We start from the raw sequence: 22547 nt of genomic DNA, 5'->3' as shown, positions 1-22547 counted from the left end.
GATCGCAAAACGGATGCAAATAAAGAGAACACGGTAAGCATTTGAAAAGTATTTGCAATTTATGTTAAAAGACATTAGTTTTACTTCTAAAATATTAAATTTACCTTTCCATTTCATAGCTTTTTGAATAAAACAGCAGCAATGATTATTCCTGTAATTAATTATTTTCTTTACCTTTTCATGTAATATATTTGCATCTCTGAAAAACTAATCAAAAAGTCAAAGTAAAATTGGAACAAAATGCTAAAGAGTTCATCTGAAAGAGTATTGTTATATAATGTATATTAATGTATCTATGTAGACATTTAAAATGCTAAGATAAAAAGTGTATGTTTTTATTTATGTTTTCAATATTGAAATAAAAATGCATATGATATCCTACATATTCCCTAATTGCTATGCTCAAGAAAGAAAGCATTTCAGCACATTCCCTTTGCACTGCATAAAATGTTTATTGAATTTCTTTTTTTTTCCTAATCCTTATATTAATATAAGCATGCCCCATATTTCAGTATGCCTTCTATGGGAGGTTTTCTTTTTTTAGTGTTATACAGTCTAATTTTAAATTTAAAAGTGTCAGGGAATAAATGCCAGGCAATTTTTACACGTTAAGTATTATAAACATAAACGCTACTGTATCAATTGAACATGTTGTTCCGAAGTTCCTGATATGAATCTCTTTGAAAAATGATAAAATTAACATTATATGTCATTTCATGGTGTGGTGGGTGCAGCAATGTGCTGTATCAGTGTAAGCTCCCAACCTCCTCCTCCTCCTATAACAGTACATCTATGTATATGAAATACAGTATTTATGTGTCATATGTCTAGTGTTCCAAAATGGTTATTGATACAATGCTCAAGTTAGAGTTTAAATAAACAACAAATATCTAATTATTTTTTTCTGTAAACTCTTTTTATAGAAAACTGAAAATCCAGTAAGCTGCTTCCATGAGCTCACAGAGCACAGCATATTCTGTGAATAATACTTTTGTGTATCCGGAAATGTTTTACATAAGTGGTTTACAAGACATGCCCTTTGCCAACTGTTTTTATATTTTTTTATTTATTATGTATATTGTTACACTGCTTTGTAATATTTTTGTTATCGTATTAATATATTCTGAGCAAAGTCTTCACAATCCCAAATATCTTGCTGTTAGTCATTTAGCCTTTGTTGATTTATGTTCAACTACAGCCATCATTCCTAAACTAATAGAAATGTTTCTTTTTACCTCCAATTTTATAACATATAAAGCGTGTTTGGCTAACATGTTTTTTGTTCATTGTTTTAATGCAGTACAATCACTTTCACTGGTGATATTAGCTTATGACAGATTTCTTGCCATATGCTTCCCTTTACAATATCACAGCATTAATACTAATAGCAGGATGATAATAATTATATTCTCAGCTTGGATGTTTTCTGCTGTTACATTGTCTATAATGGTCCTCCTGATTACCAGACTCAGCTTCTGCAGGTCCACGGTAGTACAGAGTTATTTCTGTGATCATGGACCTGTATACCGCTTGGCCTGCAATGATTTTTATCTAAACTACATAATGACGTTTCTTATCACCGCACTGCTGGTTTTTGTACCCCTGACACTCATTCTCTCCTCATATGTAGCCATTGGATTTGCATTGTCAAAAATTACAACAGCAGAAGGAAGGCAGAAAGCGTTTAAAACCTGCACGTCACACATCATCTTGGTGACAATGTTTTATCTTCCATTGGCAGTTATATATGTGGCAGCTCCACTATTCAGTTTTCATCCCAATGTAAGAATTGTAAGTAATTCATTGTCTGAAATAATTCCACCAATGATGAATCCCATAATTTATACACTAAAAACTGATGAGATGATGGAGTCAATCAAAAAACTTTTTATAAGAATACAAGACAAGGACAGAAAAATATAAATTATCAAGGCTCTAGGATGATAACTGTGTTATTACGTCAAGTAATGCTAGGTAAATAAAATATAAAATAATACCAAAATATCTCATCTTCATTTTATTATAATGATTCCTAAATGTGTACATTTTACTTTATTGTTGTCAACATTGAAAGTAGAATTTTGTTATTATTTAGTAACTGGCTTCTGTTGCAGTTTTGAATTTGTGGAAATTTCTGAACACTTTTTGTCAATTTTGTTCTCTCCACAGCAAAAGAAATCTGCTGTCCACTTCTTAATGTTTGTGGATACCCAAAAATTAATGATTAGTTCCATGGCATATTATTATGATATTTTACTCTAGTAATAAAACATTATGATTGACATGATTAATGAAGATGAATAAAGCATACTTTTGAGTAAAAATTTAATTGTTAAGTGAAGACCAGATTAAAAACAAACTGCAGTACTCTCAGGTATTTTTGTGCGCTTGCTCTCCAAACATGACTGGTTGTCTAACGTCAATTTAACTTAATTTATTTTATTCTTATAGAATGCATTTCCCTAATAACTGATTCAAATCGCTCTCTAAGATTTATTAGTACAAAACAGCAACAATAAAGCAGATAACCTTACAACAAGCAGGTCATTTAGAAATGATAAAAGTATCAATAAACTGTAGTTTGTCTGAAAGCAAAAATTAAACATATGGAACCCTGTCACTGTCATATTTATTACTTCAGATATGACATTTATACTGGATAAAATATAATTTCTTATGTAAGACTATGTGTTCAATTTGAACAATGATCATTTTCTAGGCACAGCTTTAAAGGTGCCCTTTGCTGAAAAGAGAATAATTAAAGCATCAAAAAATCACAGCCCTGTTCCTAGGGTTTAATTCACTTCTATAAAATATAAAAAGTAAATCAATAAAAAGTATAAAAACTAATAGTAAACCTGGATGTATTAAACAATGTTTAGTTACTTCATGTAGGAATGAATAACTTACAGTATATACCAGAGGATGTGCAAAGTAAGAAATACGGTTCCCATTGTAATTTAATGTATTATTAAAATGTTTATATCCACCTTCAGCTTTGACTTCTTAAGCAATTTTTTCCAATTTTTGTCATATGCTCAATGTAATCACATATCTAAAAAACATTCCTTGTTGTAGTTTGTAAAATTGTGTTCATGCCGGGTGCTGCAAGCCTATTTACAGCTGGGCATCTGGTGTGTGTTGTGGACTCCAGGGGGCACCAGTGAGCCCAGAACACCAGTCACAACTACCGCAGACACAGTTTCAAGCTAAAACAAAGTTCTTTATTTACACAACAATACCTTCACAGGCTCTTAGGTCAGTCCACAGTATATAAATCGGTAATTCTAACAAGTTTCTGTCTCCTTCCACCTACATGCTGAGTGTTGTCCTCTTCCTCCCTACTCTGACTGTACTCAGTGAGGCAAGATGGCTACTTTATGTTGGACCCGGGAGTACTTTCGATGTCACAACATAGTATGGCGGAAGCATTTCCGGGTAATGCGGAAGCTCCGCAAACTATGGAACCATCTGGCAGCACCCAGGGACCCCGAAAGGGTTGTCCTTTTGAATTAAATGTCCCATGCAACTGTACAGAAGTACTAAATGGGACATCACCCTGGGGGTAAACTGTCCCTGAGAACCAATCTCCTTCAGTCCATCCATTATCTAACCCTCTCGGCTTGGATAGGAGCCTAGTGCCATCCCTGCTGTGTTGCACCTTAACTTATGCAGTCCATCCACTATGGCATACTGGCCGAGTAAGGCGCCATTCCTCGTCTAAGATGAGATGCCTCTCTATCCATTATGGCATCTACCAGTGTAAATATTTGTTTGTTAAAAAAATCAGTTGATTGAAATCAACATTTTACTGGTAGAAAATTTGAATTTGGTGTAATCAAAAGCAGCTTTTCTTAGTTTTCCCAAATTCTTCATTTCCTGTGGTAAAATCAAATGAAGTACTTAAAAAGTGCAATATTTGATAGAGCCCAAATACAGCAATTATGACAATGCTTTGCTTTCAAATCAATGTAATTTTATTAAAACAGGTGACAGTTTGCGTGAACAAAATGTGCCTATACTTTGTGATTTATTCCATTATTAAAGTAGAGAAAAGCCAAGCAAAATGACACCTTTTATTGGCTTGCCTGAAGAAGGGGCCGGAGTTGCCTCGAAAGCTTGTATATTGTAATCTTTTTAGTTAGCCAATAAAAGGTGTAATTTTGCTTGACTTTTCTCTATATTCATAATGGCTAACACAGTACAACACCCTAGTACTTCCATTATTAAACAAATAGTTTAATACCACAGGGTCATATGTAACATTTTTCTCACTTATATATAAAATGTTATACTAAATTTAAGTTTTCTTCCAGTGATGTGTCCTTCTTCTTGATTCTTGTGATGAAGGCGGGGAATGAGAACTTCTCCAGAGACTCTCCCCCTGATCAATCCTTAATAATATCTGTAGTCAGGTGACAAAGGGAAACCTAACATGGACATTTCTAGTTTGTTTCTAAATAAATAAATAAGAGTTAAACCACTGCGGTGGGTTGGCACCCTGCCCAGGATTGGTTCCTGCCTTGTGCCCTGTGTTGGCTGGGATTGGCTCCAGCAGACCCCCGTGACCCTGTGTTCGGATTCAGCGGGTTGGAAAATGGATGGAGTTAAACCAACATGGTCTTCTATACTAAATTCCATCAATGAAAATAATTAAAAACAATCAAGGATGTGTTTCCCAAAAATGATCAATCTTAATGAATAATGAATAAGATAATAAACAACAGAGGTGAAGAATGGGTACATTTTGTAAGCATTTCCTGAAGCCCTCCATTATGCGACATTTAACAAAAGACTTAAAGTACTCCTTTGTTGGCTCCTCCTTAGCGTCCATGCAGAGATTTTTGATGACAAGATTATCATTCCTACGTATTTCAATCATCATATACTGTATATATATTATATTGTGACAACACATATATACAAAAAAAAATCAGCTAAAATACAAGAAATCACACAAAATAAAGGCCAAATTAATGTAATGCATTAGTTAAAAATCTGCAAATTGGCTCAAAATGTGACGTAGCTTCCTTACAAAAAAGAACAATGGTAAGCAGCGATGAAAAAAGGCAAGCAACACTTTACAAAACAGCAGTTAAAAATAACATAAGTAGGAGGTGGCAAAAAATATAATTGAAATGTTCTTTTCCAAGACTCATGAAAGCCCCAAGGACTCATGCAGGCACTGGAATTGCAATTTCTATAAGCCTAGAGTGTGTCCTACCACAGTGCAAGTGCTTTGGTGTGCAGTATTATACCTCTCTTCAGCCACAGATTGGAAATTCAACGCTGTAGAGAAAATCCACTGTGTCCCCCAATAGCCATCCACCAGAAAACGCGCCATCAGTTGCCATCTGACACACTATAGAGTCGGATCAGACATTAGCATTGTTTGTACTTCCAACACCACTTTGCCACAATGTCTGTAAAATGTCTCAGATGATTGCACATCATCTGGACATTTAGCACTGAGGACCCTTTTTGTCAAGTGTAGATGGGATTCAGGAAGATAAGAGTATAAGAAGGGATAAGCGTTTCATCGACTGCACCTACTGTACAATGCCTGTTACACCTGCCACTGTATGTAGCTATGTGCATGGTGCAATAGTAGCACAGATTTGGACACAGCAGCCCTGTAGAGTCAACAAAACTGATTTAGCATTTAGTCACAGAATTGGAGGTCAATCACAGGAGCTCCATCCAGTGCATTGCTCTGGTTGTAAAAGATGCCTACTTCCGGTCAGCCAGATTAGAAGGGGAGGGGCTAAATGGCCCAACTTGGCAGTTTCTCAGGGCTGTGGGGAGAGAAGGAAAAGTGGATGTTAGTGACAGCACCCCCTCTCATCCCAGCTGGTTAACACATACCTTGATTGAACCTGTGAGTAGATCCTCCGATGTGCATGCATAACTATATATGCATATATATATTGTGATATTGGCGTGTGGTAAAATAAACAAAAGATTTATTTTTTCTTCACCTGTGGAGCACGTCTTCCCCATGAACCCCACAGGCACAACACAGTCCTCAAAACACACACAAAGAAAAATCACCCCAAATCACACTCTTTGTCTTCCACTCCTCTCAGGACAGCTTTGTCCTCCTCCTCCTCCTCCTCCCAACTCTGGTGCCCTGAGTAGTGGCTGCAGGCTTCTCTTATAGCCCACCTAGAAATGCTGCAGGTGCTCGTTGACCTACTTCTGGCTGCACTTCTGGGTGTGACTGCACTCCCGCCCAGACGGGTTTGTTAAGCCATTCAGCTCTATGCAGCTTCCGCTGGCCGAGGCCACAGAGCCCAACCAAGATGAGCTCCGGTATTCCACGAAAGTGTCCCCGATGCAACCCAGGGGGGCTGTCAACAAAGATTCCGAGGGACATAGCGTGGCTCCCATGGCTACTCCCCCGGATCTTGTGACAAAGGGGCGTCCTGGCCGGGCATGGGTCCTGGATGTCCGCCACAATATATATATATATATATATATATATATATATATATATATATATATATATATATATATATATATGGGCGGCACGGTGGCGCAGTGGGTAGCGCTGCTGCCTCGCAGTTGGGAGACCTGGGGACCTGGGTTCAATTCCCGGGCCCTCCCTGCGTGGAGTTTGCATGTTCTCCCTGTGTCTGCGTGGGTTTTCTCCGGGCGCTCCGGTTTCCTCCCACAGTCCAAAGACATGCAGGTTAGGTGGATTGGCGATTCTAAATTGGCCCTAGTGTGTGCTGGGTGTGTTTGTGTGTGTCCTGCGGTGGGTTGGCACCCTGCCCGGGATTGGTTCCTGCCTTGTGCCCTGTGTTGGCTGGGATTGGCTCCAGCAGACCCCCGTGACCCTGTGTTCGGATTCAGCGGGTTGGAAAATGGATGGATGGATGGATATATATATATATATATATATATATGGTTGAAATAGTTTACTGTCAAATGATGCAAAGAGTACGCGACACGTGTTTCGCCCTAATTCTGGGCTCATCAGGCGCCAACCACAAGCATTACCTGGTAGGTAACCACCCAAATAATCAGATTGTGACACAGACTACAAATGCCGTGAATGTAATTACCCCGATCTACATGCTGTCAAATAAACGAACCACGCGCCGTGGCGCAACATTAGGGGCATCGCTTCTGGCGCTGACGTCCGAGGTTCGATTCCAGAGAGGGAGTGCATTAGAGTGTGTACGCCTGATGAGCCCAGAATTAGGGCGAAACACGTGTCGCGTACTCTTTGCATTATTTCACAGTAAACTATTTCAGCCATTCTATGATCTGCTTCTCACAACTGAGGGCACCGTGGCGGATGTTAGCAGACTTGCGGGCCAACCACAAGCGTTACCTGGTAGGTAACCACCCATATAATCAGATTGTGACACAGACTACGAATGCAGTGAATATATATATATATATATATATATACAGTAATCCCTCACTTATCGCGGGAGATAGGTTCCAAGGCCGACCGCGATAACTGAATTTCCGCGAAGTAGGGACACTATATTTATTTAATTATTTAACGTGTATTTTGACGTTTTTAAACCCTCCCTGTATTGCTTACAAGCCACCATTTACTCTATTAAAAACAGGGACAACTGCTAAGCAATATGAAATCGGTAGATAAGTTTACATTTACTGTATAGCGAAGCACACATAGCAGCTTGTAGGCGGTCATGACGTCGTCGACCTTGTTGCAAAGATTCCTAAAGCAGATTCCATCCAGACTACTGCCTTATCACGTCCACTTGCAACTCGTTTTGCACCCTGGTTAAAGGACACTGCAGCCGTAGATCTTATATGCTTTTCCTCCTTTTTAAATAAAAAGAATCGATGTCCTGCAGCGGTGTAGCTGTTCCCTTCCTTCAACATATCCAAAACTTTTACCTTTTCTGCAATCATTTGCATCTTCTGTTGGTGCTTGGACATGGCCCCTGAAGCATTAGCACATTAATGATGAATGAGTGAGATGAGACTTCCTGGTTAATGCAACACTCCGTTGCTGAGCCAATCAGCAGCACACAGGAACTTAACTGCCTGCTCTGATTGGGTAGCTTCTCAGCCATCCGCCAATAGCATCTCTTGTATGAAATCAACTGGGCAAACCAACTGAGGAAGCAAGTAAAAAGACCCATTGTCCGCAGAAACCCGCGAAGCAGCGAAAAATCCGCGTTATGAATTTAGATATGCTTACATATAAAATCCGCGAAGTCGTGAATCCGCGAAAAGTGAACCGCGAAGTAGCGAGGGATTACTGTATATATATATATATATAGGCACTAGAGGGCGCTGTCACTCCTCTAACTCAATAGAGAAATGTCCAGGACACCAGTTAAAATCACTAAAAAGGTATTTTAATTCCTTTTCTTTCTTAACAATAGTGCCTTTAAGCACCCCAACCATCATATACAGGCAAGTAATAATAATAACTACAATAATAATACACAATTCTCTCCTCCACACCTCCCAGCAAGTTCTGTCATCTACCTCCCAACTCTGGCTTGCTTGCTGGGTTCCCAACAGTCCTTTATATAGTCCATGACCTAGAAGTGTTTCCGTTCTTCCTCCCATATGACTTGACAGCAGATGGGAGGCTTAAGTTTTCTTCAGCCCGGAAGTACTTCAGGGCTTCTGTCCCTGTAACTTGGGAGTACCGAGTTTGGCGATATTTGCAAACACTTCATTTCTCCAAAGTCGAGGTGAAGCGAACACCGTGGAGTTCACTCAACACTAATGATGATCTTCACAACCAATTGCTAAGCAGAAAAGTTTAGGTTGGACAAGTGAGCACATATAAGGGTACAGAGAAAGCGCAGGGCCAATTGGACCAAACACTCAGCTGTATACAGGCTTAAAATATTTGGCATAAACACAGTTTCACATATTACAATATTTTCTAGGTAAGTAATTACATTGAACATATAATAAAATTTTGAAAAATGGATTGCAAAGAACAAACCTGAGGGTGATTATCAGCATTTAAATAATAAGATTACTGAGGGAAGTTTATTTCTTATTGTTTGTTTAATTTCTTATTTTGCATAACATCTGGTGTGGCTGTGCCTCACTGCAGAAATCAATGCAGAAATGCACTTGGCTGCTAGACTAATTCTGGGGCTGTACGGAATAAGCTATGCAAAGAGATTGACAAAGATAAATTGTTTCTGATTAAATTGTTCAAGATTAAGGGGTGAAATGGTGCAGGTTTTCACAATTATTGAGTACTAGGGTGTGGCACCGTTATAGCCATTATGGGTGTAATGAGAAGTCAAGCAAAATGACACCTTTCATTGGCTAATTAAAAAGATTACAATATGCAATATGCAAACTATTATTACCAGCCTCAGGCCTAGGGGAACATGGGCCAGGTACAAACCACTGTTGCTACAGGGTGTACTCACAGAGATGTGGTGAAAAAGCATAAAAGAAGCAGGCAGCAGTCATGAGTCTCAGACCATACTTCTCTGTTCTCCTTTATTCTCATTTACCTAGAAATATACTGTATAAATTCTTCAATTTCTAGATAGATCAACATGACGATCAGTTAAACAATGGTGCATGCCAATTTCCTCTGCAGGACAAATAGTGTAAACACATTTTCTTTGGTTCAACAATAGTATTGTCAGTTATCAAGAAGTACCTGATTAAAAACCAATGTCCCCAGAACTCATATATTTTCAAAGGAAGCAGGCAGTTCTGTATCACCACATTGTGTGGATAAGATATTAATCAAAGCAGTCTGATTATTCAAAGCAGGTGACTCTTTTGCAAGACAGGTAAACATTTATGTCCTATAGATAGCCATCATCAATAACCTGTAGCAGAATTTTCCAGGGATTTTGTCTTTTCTTTCAAACACTGAATTCAAGCCCATTACACTCTTCCCTACTTTTTTTGAGATGTCTCCTGACATCTTGCTGTAAAGGCTTGGACTTTGATTCAGTGTCTATTGTGTCTCAACCAATGGTATTAGGTAATAATCACATCCTGGGTAAGCTGGGTACACTATTGTGTGACTTGGTAACAGATATATGGATTCTGTACAACTGCATTGACACCAGGATTTCCAGGCTGGTATGATGGCTGCCCCAGTCTGTCGTATGTGAATACCTCTATGGGTCAGACAGTGCGAGCCAATTTTCTTAAAGTGTCCCCTTCTCTGTCACTCTGGCAATCTAGAATTTTTGACCCTTAAGTGGGCAATCTGTGAAAAATTTAGAGACTATCTGTATTATGCACCCAACTTTACTGTATATATCAACAATAACCTTCTGACATATGTTTTGAGTACAGCAAAACTGAATGCAGTGGGTCACCAGTGGGTTAGGGAATTGACATCAAATACCTCTCTGGGAAAAAAAAATACAGATGCTGATATACTGTCCCATTTCCCAGTGGACTTACCGGCCACCATTACCGATTATAATAAAACAATATTTCCAGAAGTCATCTCAGCTATCTGGGAGGGAGACAAAGCAGCTAAAGATAAAGAAGTGCCATGGGTGGATGCTGTACAGTTCACCTCAATGGATGATGGTGTGTTGCCAGGAAGTGCTGATACAGTCACACTAAATGATATTATGGTCGCACAGCAAAAAGATGCCCCCATCCGAGATTTGATTAACCCCAAAAGCAGAGGATGGGTTCCAAATAAGAAGGATAAGAAATAAATGGGAATTGAAACAAAGAGACTGATACATGAATGGAACAAACTCACCCTTTATAAGGGAGTACTGTACTGGCAAGTAGGAAAAAGTAAGCAACTAGTTTTGCCACATAAACTGAAACCAGTCATCCTTAACCTCCATGATGATATGGGGCATATTGGATCTGACAAGGTGATTCATCTGGCCAGAGAAAGAATTTATTGGCCTTACATGCAATGTGAGATTGAAGATTATGTAATTCGACAATGCACCTACATCAAGCAGAAGCACCCTAGCACCCCAGAGAGAGCATTCATGGGCTCTATTACTATGAGAGAACCTTTTGAACTGCTCTCTGTGGACTTTCTGCATCTTGAGCCAAGTAAAGGAGGTTATGAATATGTTCTGGTTCTGATGGATCACTTCACTCGCTTTGCACAAGCATATGCCACTAAAAATAAATCTGGAAAAACTGTTAAGAAGATTTTCCAAGATTTTATCCCCCGCTTTGGCTACCCTGCAAAGCTGCACCATGACTAGGGGCGTGAGTGTTAGAATGACTTATTCCAGAGGCTCCAACAACTATCTAGAATAGCACACTTCCGCACCACCCCCTATCCTCCGCAGGGGAATCCAGTAGAGCGATTCAATCGAACTCTGCTTCAGATGCTCCATACCTTGGAAGAAGAGAAAAAGTCCACGTGGAAAGATTATTTACCACAAATTGTGCATGCATAAAATTGTACAAGATACAAATCAACTGGCTATTCGCCATTTTGTCTCTTGTATGGCAGAGCTCCAAGATTACCTATCGATTCGTTGTTTAATCTTACAACTAACAATGAGGAAACAGACAGCCAGAACTTTGTACAAAAATGGGCAACCAAGATGAAAGAAGCTTACCAGATCGCTGCAGATAACATTCGGAAAGCATCAGCCAAGGGTAAGCAGTACTATGACCATACAATGAGGGGCACTATCCTTAAACCAGGTGACAGAGTCCTAGTCAGAAACCTATCTGAGAGAGAAGGCTCAGGAAAACTACATGATTACTGGGAAAAAGTGGTATGTCATATTGTGGAGAGAAATAAAGACAGCCCAGTGTTCAAGGTACAGCCAGAAGCTGGTAGCAGAACATCCCAGACGAGCCCTCAATTGTTACCGGTCTCAAGCCTAGAGGAACCTGGGCCAGGTACAAGCAACTGTTGCTACAGGGTGTACCCACAGAGATATGGTGAAAAAGCATAAAAGAAGCAGGAAGCAGTCATGAGTCTCAGACCATACTTAGATTGTTCTCCTTTATTTTCATTTAAACAGAAATATATAAATGCTTCAGTTCCTAGACAGATCAACATGACGATCAGTTAAACAATGGTGCATGCCAATTTCCTCTGCAGAACAAGATTGTACACCATATTGTATGTGAATGAGATACTAATCAAAGCAGCCTGAGGTGACTCTTTTGCAAAACAGGTACTGTAAATATTTATGTCCTGTAGATAGCCATCATCAATAACCTGTAGCAGAATTTTCCAGGAATTTTGTCTTTTCTTTAAAACACTGAATTTAAGCCCATTACACTTTCAAAAGTTTGTAATTATTGAGGAAATTAGTATGGTAGGTACCTGGGTAAGGGATTACCAAAACAGTGAAGATGGCTGTTTATCACAGACACATGAGTAGGTTCAGTTCTTCTCTTCCCTGAATGTGGTTTGACATCATTTATTAAAAGCCATCATATGGACCTTAATGATTAGCTCCTGGCATTGGATCTGTTTGTCTCACGAGGAATGTTAATATAGCTCTACGGATACACCACTCACAGTCCTGTATAAAAGCATTTTACTAAAAATATTTTAAATAAATAACCAAACACCACATCAGTGATTATACTGAAAATTTATGCACTAACATCACCCCAGTCTTTGCAAAGAACATTAAAGATATCTCCAGTGATTTAACAAAGGGTAACATTCACTCCTGTCATGAATATAATTAACATCTCATTACAAATCCTTCCATCTCCATATAAAATGATTTGCTGCAAAAGAAAAGTCTGCAGATGGCAAAACAGATGCAAATAAGGAGAACAAGGTAAGCATTTAAAAAGTATTTGCAATTTATGTTAACAGACATTAGTTTTACTTCTAAAATATTAAATGTACCTTTCCATTTCATAGCTATTTGAATAAAACAGCAGCTGTGATTATTCCTGTAATTATTTTCTTTTTTTTTCATGTGCTACATTTGTATCTCTGATAAACTAAACAAAAAGTCAAAGTAAAATTGGAACAAAATGCTAAAGAGTTCACCTGAAAGAGTATTGTTATATAATGTATATTAATGTATCTATGTAGACATTTAAAATGCTGAGATAAAAAGTGTATGTTTTTATTTATGTTTTCAATATTGAAATAAAAATGCATCTCATATCCTACATATTCCTTAATTGCTATGCTCAAGAAAGAAAGCATTTTAGCACATTCCCTTTGCACTGCATAAAATGTTTATTGAATTTCATTTTTTTTACCTATCCTTATATTATGGGAGATTTTCTTTTTTAGTGTTATACAGTCTAATTTTAAATTTAAAATTGTCAGGGAATAAATGCCAGGCAATTCTTTACACGTTAAGTATTATAAACATAAAAGCTACTGTATCAATTGAACATGTTGTTCTGAAGTTCCTGATATGAATCTCTTTGAAAAATGATAAAATTAACATTATATGTCATTTCATGGTGTGGTGGGTGCAGCAATGTGCTGTATCAGTGTAAGCTTCCAACCTCCTCCTCCTCCTATAACAGTATATCTATGTATATGAAATACAGTATTTAAGTGTGTCATATGCCTAGTGTTCCAAAACAGTTATTGATACAATGCTCAAGTTAAAGTTTAAATAAACAACAAATATCTAATTATCTTTTCTGTAAACTCTTTTTATAGAAAACTGAAAATCCAGTAAGCTGCTTCCATGAGCTCACAGAGCACAGCATATTCTGTGAATAATACTTTTGTGCATCCGGAAATGTTTTACATAAGTGGTTTACAAGACATGCCCTTTGCCAACTGTTTTTATATTTTTTTATTTATTATGTATATTGTTACACTGCTTTGTAATATTTTTGTTATTGTATTAATATATTCTGAGCAAAGTCTTCACAATCCCAAATATCTTGCTGTTAGTCATTTAGCCTTTGTTGATTTATGTTCAACTACAGCCATCATTCCTAAACTAATAGAAATGTTTCTTTTTACCTCCAATTTTATAACATATAAAGCGTGTTTGGCTAACATGTTTTTTGTTCATTGTTTTAATGCGGTACAATCACTTTCACTGGTGATATTAGCTTATGACCGATTTCTTGCCATATGCTTCCCTTTACAATATCACAGCATTAATACTAATAGCAGGATGATCATAATTATATTCTCAGCTTGGATGTTTTCTGCTGTTACATTATTTATAGTGGTCCTCCTGATTACCAGACTCAGCTTCTGCAGGTCCACAGTAGTACAGAGTTATTTCTGTGATCATGGACCTGTGTACCGCTTGGCCTGCAATGATTTTTATCCGAACTATATAATGACGTTTCTTATCACCGCACTGCTGGTTTTTGTACCCCTGACACTCATTCTCTCCTCATATGTAGCCATTGGATTTGCATTGTCAAAAATTACGACAGCAGAAGGAAGGCAGAAAGCATTTAAAACCTGCACGTCACACATCATCTTGGTGGCAATGTTTTATCTTCCATTGGCAGTTATATACGTGGCAGCTCCACTAGTCAGTTTTCCTCCCAATGTAAGAATTGTATGTAATTCATTGTCTGCAACAATTCCACCAATGATGAACCCCATAATTTATACACTAAAAACTGATGAGATGATGGAGTCAATCAAAAAGCTTTTTAAAAGAATACAAGACAAGGACAGAAAAATACAAATCATCAAGGCTCTAGGATGATAACTGTGTTATTATGTCAAGTAATGCTAGGTAAATAAAATACAAAATAATAATACCAAGATATTTCAACTTCATTTTATTATAATAATTCCTAAATATGTAAATTTTACTTTATTGTTGTCAACATTGACAGTAGAATTTTGTTATTATTTAATAACTGGTTTACTGTTGCTGTTTTGAATTTGCGGAAATTTCTGAACACTTTTTGTCAATTTTGTTCTCTCCACAGCAAAAGAAATCTGCTGTCCACTTCTTGATGTTTGTGGATACCCAAAAATTAATGATTAGTTCCATGGTATATTATTATGATATTTCACTCTAGTTTTAAAACATTATGATTGACTTATGATTAATGAAGATGAATAAAGTATACTTTTGAGTAAATATTTAATTGTTAAGTGAAAACCAGATTAAAAACAAACTGCAATACTCTCAGGTATCGTTGTGCGCTTGCTGTCCAAACATGACTGGTTGTCTAACGTCAATTTAACTTAATTTATTTTATTCGTATAGAATGCTCTTCCCTAATAACTGATTCAAATTGCTCTCTAAGATTTATTAGTACAAAACAGCAACAATAAAGCAGATAACCTTACAGCAAGCAGGTTATTTAAAAATGATAAAAGTATCAATAAACTTTAGTTTGCCTGAAAGCAAAAATTAAACATATGGAACCCTGTCACTGTCATATTTATTACTTCAGATATGACATTTATACTGGATAAAATATAATTTCTTATGTAAGACTATGTGTTCAATTTGAACAATTAATATTTTCCATGCACAGCTTTAAAACCGCCCTTTGCTGAAAAGAGAACAATTAAAGCATCACAAAATCACAGCCCTGTTCCTAGGGTTTAATTCACTTCTATAAAATATAAAAAGTAAATCAATAAAAAGTGTAAAAACTAATAGTAAACCTGAATGAACTAAACATCCATCCATCCATCCATTTTCCACCGTTTATGCGAGGTCGGGTCGCGGGGGCAGCAGCCTAAGCAAGGAAGCCCAGACCTCCCTCTCCCCGGCCACCTCCTCCAGCTCCTCTAGGAGGACCCTGAGGCATTCCAAGGCCAGCCAGGAGATATAATCCCTCCAGTGTGTCCTGGGTCTGCCCTGTGCCCTTCTCCCAGTGGGGCATGCTAGGAACACCCCCCCAGGGAGGCGTCCAGGGGGCATCCTAACCAGCTTCCTGAACCACCTCAACTGACTCCTCTCAATGCGGAGGAACAGCGACTCTACTCTGATTCTCTCCCAGATAACTGAACTCCTCACCCTATCTCTAAGGGAAAGTCCAGCCACCCTGGACCCTGCGGAGAAAACTCATTTCGGCTGCTTGTATCCGCGATCTTGCTCTTTTGGTCACTACCCAAAGCTCGTGGCCATAGGTGAGGGTAGGAACGTAGATCGACTGGTACATCGACAGCTTCGCCTTTTGGCTCAGCTCTCTCTTAACCACGACGGACCATTGCAGAGCCCGCATTACTGTGGATGCCGCTCCGATCCGTCTTTCAAACTCCCGTTCCATTCTTCCCTCCCTTGTGAACAAGACCCTGAGATACTTGAACTCCTCCACTTGAGGCAGTAATGTTTTCCCAACCCGGAGAGAGCATTCCATCCTTTTCTGGCTGAGAACCATGGCCTCGGATTTAGAGGTGCTGACTCTCATCCCCGCTGCTTCACACTCGGCTGCGCACCGCTGCAGTGAGAGCTGGAGGTCACTGTCCGATGAAGCCAACAGAACCACGTCATCCGCAAATAGCAGAGACGAGATTCTGAGGTCACCGAACCAGACCCCCTCCGCTCCTTGGCTGCGCCTAGAAATTCTGTCCATATAACTTATGAAAAGAATCAGTGACAAAGGGCAGCCCTGGCGGACTCCAACCTCAACAGGAAACAAGTCCAACTTATTATCGGCAATGAGGACCAAGCTCCTGCTCCTCCTGTACAGGGACTGAATGGCTTGTAACAACGGGCCTTGTACCCCGTACTCTTGGAACACACCCCACAGGATGGTTCGAGGGACACGGTCGAATGCCTTCTCCAAATCCACAAAACACATGTGGACTGGTTGGGCAAACTCCCATGCTCCCTCCAGGATCCTGGCCAGGGTGTAGAGCTGGTCCAGTGTTCCACGGCCAGGACGGAATCCACATTGTTCCTCTTGAATCAGAGATTCGACCGAACTCTCTTCTCCAGCACCGCTGAATAGACCTTACTGGGCAGGCTGATGAGTGTGATCCCCCTATAGTTGGAGCACATCCTCTGGTCACCCTTCTTAAAAAAACGGACCACCACCACCCCAGTTTGCCAATCCAGAGGTACTGCCCCCGATGTCCATGTGATGTTGCTTAGACGTGTCAACCAGGACAGCCCCACAACATCCAGAGCCTTGAGGAACCCAGGGTGAACCTCGTCCACCCCAGGGGCCATGCCAACTCGGAGCTTTTTAACTACCTCGGCAACCTCGGCCCCTGTTATGGATGAGGCCCCCACCCCCCGGATTTCTCCAGCTCTGCTTCCTCTAAAGAAGGCATGCTGGTGGGATTGAGAAGATCCTCAAAGTATTCCTTCCACCGGTCAATAACGTCTGCATTTGAAGTCAGCAGGGCCCCATCTCCACTGTACACAGTGTTGGTGGAGCACCGCTTTCTCCTCCTGAGGTGCATGACGGTTTGCCAGAACCTTCTTTGTGCCGACTGAAAGTCGTTTTCCATGGCTTCCCCAAACTCCTCCCATGCCCAAGTTTTTGCCTCTGCAACAGTCGATGCCGCCTTACGCTTGGCCTTCCAGTACCCCTCAGCTGCCTCTGGAGTCACACTGGTCAACCAGACCCGATAGGACTCTTTCTTCAGCTTGATGGCCTCTTGAACCTTAGGTGTCCACCACCTGGTTCGTGGATTGCCGCCACAAGAGGCACCGACAACCTTACGGCCACAGCTCCGTTCTGCTGCTTCGACAGTGGAGGCTCGGAACATGGCCCATTCAGACTCAATGTCCTTTGCCTCCCTCAGAATGAGGTTGAAGTTCTGCTGGAGGTGGCAGTTAAAGATCTTTCTGACCGGATCCTCTGCCAGACGTTCCCAGCAGACCCTCATTATACATTTGGGTCTGCCTGGTCTGTCTCGCAGCCTCTCCCGCCATCTGACCAGGTGGTGATCAGTTGAGAGCTCAGCCCCTCTCTTCACCCGAGTGTCCAAGACATAAGGTCGCAGATCTGATGACACGATTACAAAGTCGATCATCGAGCTGCAACCTTGGGCATCTTGGCGCCAAGTGCACTTATGGACACCCTTATGCTCGAACATGGTGTTCGTTATGGACAATCCATGGTCAGCACAGAAGTCTAACAACTGAACACTACTCGAGTTTAGATCAGGGAGGCCGTTCCTCCCAATCACACCTATCCAGGTTTCACTGTCATTGCCGACATGAGCGTTTAAGTCTCCCAGCAGGACGATAGAGTCCCCAAGAGCTGCGCCTCACAGCGCCTCTTCCAGGGACTCCAAGAAGGCTGGGTACTCTAAACTGCTGTTCGGCACATAAGTGCAAACAACAGTCAGAGTCCTTCCCCCAACTCGAAGGCATAGGGAAACAATGTTTAGTTAATTTAACCTACAAAATATACTTTATGTAGGAATGAATAACATACAGTATATACCATTGGTTGTGCAAAGTAAGAAATAACCTTCCCATTGTAATGCAGCTGGGCATCTGGTGGGTGTTGTGGACTCCAGGGGGCACCAGTGAGCCCAGAACACCAGACACAACTACCACAGACACAGTTTCAAGCTAAAACAAAGTTCTTTATTTGCATAACAATGCCTTCACAGGCTCTTAGGTCAGTCCACACTATATAAATCAATAATTCTAACAACTTTCTATCTCCTTCCACCTCCACGCTGAGTGCTGTCCTCTTCCTCCTTACTCTGACTGTACTCAGTGAGGCAAGATGACTACTTTATGTTGGACCGAGGAGTACTTTCGATGTCACAACATAGCATGTCGGAAGCATTTCCAGGTCATGCGGAAGCTCCGCAAACTATGGAAGTCTTTTTCTGGCAGAACTATCTGGCAGCACCCAAGGACCCCGAAAGGGTTGTCCTTCCAAACTAAATGTCCTATGCAGCTCTACAGAAGTCCGAATTGGAACAACACAAGAGTAGCATTGCCTCCTTTCATCCAGGGTGCAAACTGTCCCCGAGAACCAATCTCCTTCAGTCCATCCATTATCTAACCCTCTCGGCTGGGATAGGAACCTAGTGCCATCCCGGCTGGGTTGCACCTTAACTTATGCAGTCCATCCACTATGGCTTCCTGGCCGACCATTATGGCATCTACAGTGTACATATTTGTTTGTTAAAAAAATCAGTTGATTGCAATTAATAAAATTGAATTGAAACAAACTGGAAAATCAATATTTTACTCGTAGAAAATTTTAATTTGGTCTAATCAAAAGCAACTTTTCTTAGTTTACCCAAATTCTTCATTTCCTGTGTTAAAATCAAATGAAGTACTTGAAAAGTGCAAAATTTGATTGAGTCCAAATACAGCAATTACGACCATGCTTTGGTTTCAAATCAATGTAATTTTATTAAAACAGGTGACATTTTGCGTTAACAAAATGTGCCTATACTTTGGGATTTATCCATTATTAAATAAATAGTTTAATACCACAGAGTCACTTGTGGTATTACTGTAATACAAATATTAACATGTAACATTTTTCTCACTTATATATAAAATGTTATACTAAATTTAAGTTTTTTTCCAGTGCTGTGTCCTTCTTATTGATTCTTGTGATGAAGACGGGGAATGAGAACTTCTTCAGAGACTCTCCACCTGATCAATCTTTGATGATATCTGTAGTCAGGTGACAAAGGGAAATCTAACAAGGACATTTCTAGTTTGTTTGTAAATAAATAAATAAATTAGAGTTAAACCAAAATGGTCTTCTATACTAACAACATCAATGAAAATAATTAAAAACAATTAAGGATGTGTTTCCCAAAAATGATCAATCTTAATGAATAATGAATCTATACTAATAAAAGGCAAAGCCCTCACTGACTGACTGACTGACTGACTGACTGACTCATCACTAATTCTCCAACTTCCCGTGTAGGTGGAAGGCTGAAATTTGGCAGGCTCATTCCTTACAGCTTACTTACAAAAGTTAGGCAGGTTTCATTTCGAAATTCAAAGCGTAACGGTCATAACTGGAACCTATTTTTTGTCCATATACTGTAATGGACGGGGGCGGAGTCGCGTATCGCGTCATCACACCTCCTACGTAATCACGTGAAACGCCTTGGGGCCGATCTGGAAGAAGGTAGCACAGCGCCTTGATTTAAACAATTCCATGTCTTGGTGGGTTTAATACTGTGTAAGCATACATATTAACACATGTGCAATTAAACGTGTGCATTTACGGGGTGATTTCTCTGGCTTAAAAGCTTGCCTTTTATTAAAAAAGTAAATGCTAACTGTTTGCATTCTGAAGGGCACAAACCATGTTGGATTTTGTAATGATAGTTGATTAGTAAGGTCTATTAAGGGATACTTACAGAATGATTAGTAATGCCTGTGAATGTCGATGCAAGTAGGAGAATGGGCGTGAACTAAAGAACGAATAGTAACATGTACAGTAAATGTCTCTAAAGTCTGTCTATTAAAAAGTTATTATATCTTTCAATCCTGTGTATTGATTAAACTACGAACCTAACAAGATCACTACATGGTGTCAGAAGTGGCGGATTGGAAGAGGAATGTGAAGAAGAGGTTCAGCTTTTGAACGAGTCTCGTGTCTTTGAGTAACCCGAAAACGTGGTCAGAAAGCGCTAAGACGTTCTAGCAAAAGAGAAAAAAAAAATATGGAAGGATTACAGCCCCCACCAAATCTCCACTTAAAGGGAAATGTAGCTGAAAATTGGAAAAGATTTAAACAGAGATTCGAGTTGTATCTTGCTGCAATTGAAGCAGATAGGAAAAGTGAAAAAATGAAAGCGTCTATGCTTCTACATGTAATTGGCGAAGAGATGCTAGAGTTGTATAACAATTTTCAGTTTGAAGAAGATGGAGACAATATGAAATTGAACAAAATAGTTGAAAAATTCGAAGCGTATTGCAACCCAAAGCGCAATGTGATGTTTGAGCGTCACAAGTTTTTTACATGTTTCCAGAAAAGCGGCGAAACAATAGACCAGTATGTGACGGAATTGCGTAATAGGAGCTGTTCTAAGAAGAAACCGTCTAGACATCAAAGGACCAATAAACTCTAATCAGAACAGTAACACCAGCGAAACAAATATTAACGAGAAAACAAGTATAAATCAGGAAAGAACATCTCAACTGCAAACACAATTAACCAGAAGATCAAAACGTCAAGTAAAAACACCAAAAACACTCATTGAGACATGTTGACGATTAAAGGAACATTTTCAATTAAGAAATGCTGAATTCCTTTAACAGTTGTGCTTTTTATACATAGTTTGAATGCTGGAGGTATGCCTGAAATGTTCTGGATAGTTCAGTTGTTTGAAGTGATAAAGTTTATCGAAGTAGCATTTGAAATGTATAACATTACTAAGCTTATAAGTACTGCCTTACTTCTTTTTAAGAAAGGAAGGTGTAATGATACTTGATTTAAACGATTCCATGTCTTGGTGGGTTTGCGTAGCTTATTGTCAATATCTTTACACCTGTTTTTAAGACTTATTGACTGAAATGGGCTTTCACTGTATCGCGGGTTTTTTAAATACAAGTGATCGCCCGCCTATCGCGGAAGTTAGTTCTAGACCCATCAGTGATAGGTGAAAATCCGCGATATAGAAAGACCATATAAATAAACATTTTTATAGTTTAAGCCTTAAAATACCCATCCCACACGCTTTAAACACATGTAAACTTAAAAAATACACTTTGTTAACACATATGATATGTGGATGTCGGACTAAGGATATGAGTAACATTTCTCTATTATAAAACATTTTAAGTTCATGCAAGACAAGGCAGTGAGACAGGAAAACAGCTGCTGTACAGGCTTATTGACACGCAGAGCGACAAGCAGCACAAAGTCCACTTCTCCTTAGCGTGCATTCAGCAAGCCTGCTTCCCCCCCCCACCCACAACGCGAAGTGTCAGGAGCGTACCGCTGCTCGGAGAGGGGGGTTTGAGCGAACGTGCGTTCAGCCCTCACACACACAATCCTCCTCCTCCTTCAGAACGCGCAAAGCGACAAGCAGGCATTTTAGCAGAAGCAGCACAAAGTCCACCTCTGCTTAATGTGCGTTCACCTGCCCCCCTCTTCACAAAGCGAGTGGCAGACACACCAACGTCTGATCGCTGCGTGTAGTGTTGCTCTGCGGTGTTAAGAGTGTAGAAAGTGTTTAAGAGCATAGGAAGTGTTTATAAGAGTGTGGGAAAGGTTAAAAAGACAGACAGAAAGGTGTATAAGAGTGTGGGAAGGGTTTATGAAGCCTTAAAATATATATAAATAATAAAATAAATATAGGTCGGCACTTCGTGGATTTTCACTTATCGCGGGGGGCTCTGGAACGTAACCCCCGCGATAGGTAAGGGATGACTGTATTTCTGTTTTATTTAAACCTTTTAAGTTCGTATGCATAGCCCCATTTGGCTGTTTTAGTTTTTTTTTCTTTCTTCAGTAATTTTTAATCTCCTTAAAGAAAAACAACATATGCATTTTACTTTTTTTGTATCTCTTTAGTAATATTTTAGTGTAAAAGGATAACCAGTATTTGAACCTTTTATGTTACTTTAGAAAGTTATTTTACACAATGTTGAAAAATTAATAAGAAAGCTACATATTTTGGCAGCTGCTGCTTTAATTTTCAATGAAATGAAAAAAGCTCTCCAAGAGAAAACCTCAATGAAGAAGAAACAGTTTGCACTATCTAAAAAGGAGAAACCCTCATTTAT

General features: G+C 39.5%; 2 protein-coding genes across 2 annotated transcripts; both read left to right on the top strand.

Moving 5' to 3' along the window:
• LOC114651306 (olfactory receptor 1496-like) lies at positions 1–14722 on the top strand. The gene is made up of 2 exons (XM_028801238.2): positions 1–33; positions 13586–14722. The coding sequence occupies exon 2, from the start codon at positions 13614–13616 to the stop codon at positions 14604–14606; it is 993 nt and encodes a 330-aa protein (XP_028657071.2). The 5' UTR covers positions 1–33; positions 13586–13613; the 3' UTR covers positions 14607–14722.
• On the top strand, positions 929–2229 carry LOC114650962 (olfactory receptor 1496-like). The gene has a single exon (XM_028800916.2). The coding sequence runs from the start codon at positions 952–954 to the stop codon at positions 1921–1923; it is 972 nt and encodes a 323-aa protein (XP_028656749.1). The 5' UTR covers positions 929–951; the 3' UTR covers positions 1924–2229.
• Positions 14723–22547: the final 7825 nt, after the last annotated feature.

This window comes from Erpetoichthys calabaricus, chromosome 4, assembly GCF_900747795.2.
Source record: "Erpetoichthys calabaricus chromosome 4, fErpCal1.3, whole genome shotgun sequence".
NCBI classification, from domain to species: Eukaryota; Metazoa; Chordata; class Cladistia; order Polypteriformes; family Polypteridae; genus Erpetoichthys; species Erpetoichthys calabaricus.
The sequence above is the reverse complement of the archived record's forward strand: the minus strand, read 5'-3'. Positions and strand labels throughout refer to the sequence as shown.

Excerpts from the sequence above, each read along its gene's own strand:
- LOC114650962 (XM_028800916.2), top strand. The coding sequence starts at position 952 with ATGAGCTCACAGAGCACAGCATATTCTGTGAATAATACTTTTGTGTAT.
- LOC114651306 (XM_028801238.2), top strand. The coding sequence starts at position 13,614 with ATGAGCTCACAGAGCACAGCATATTCTGTGAATAATACTTTTGTGCAT.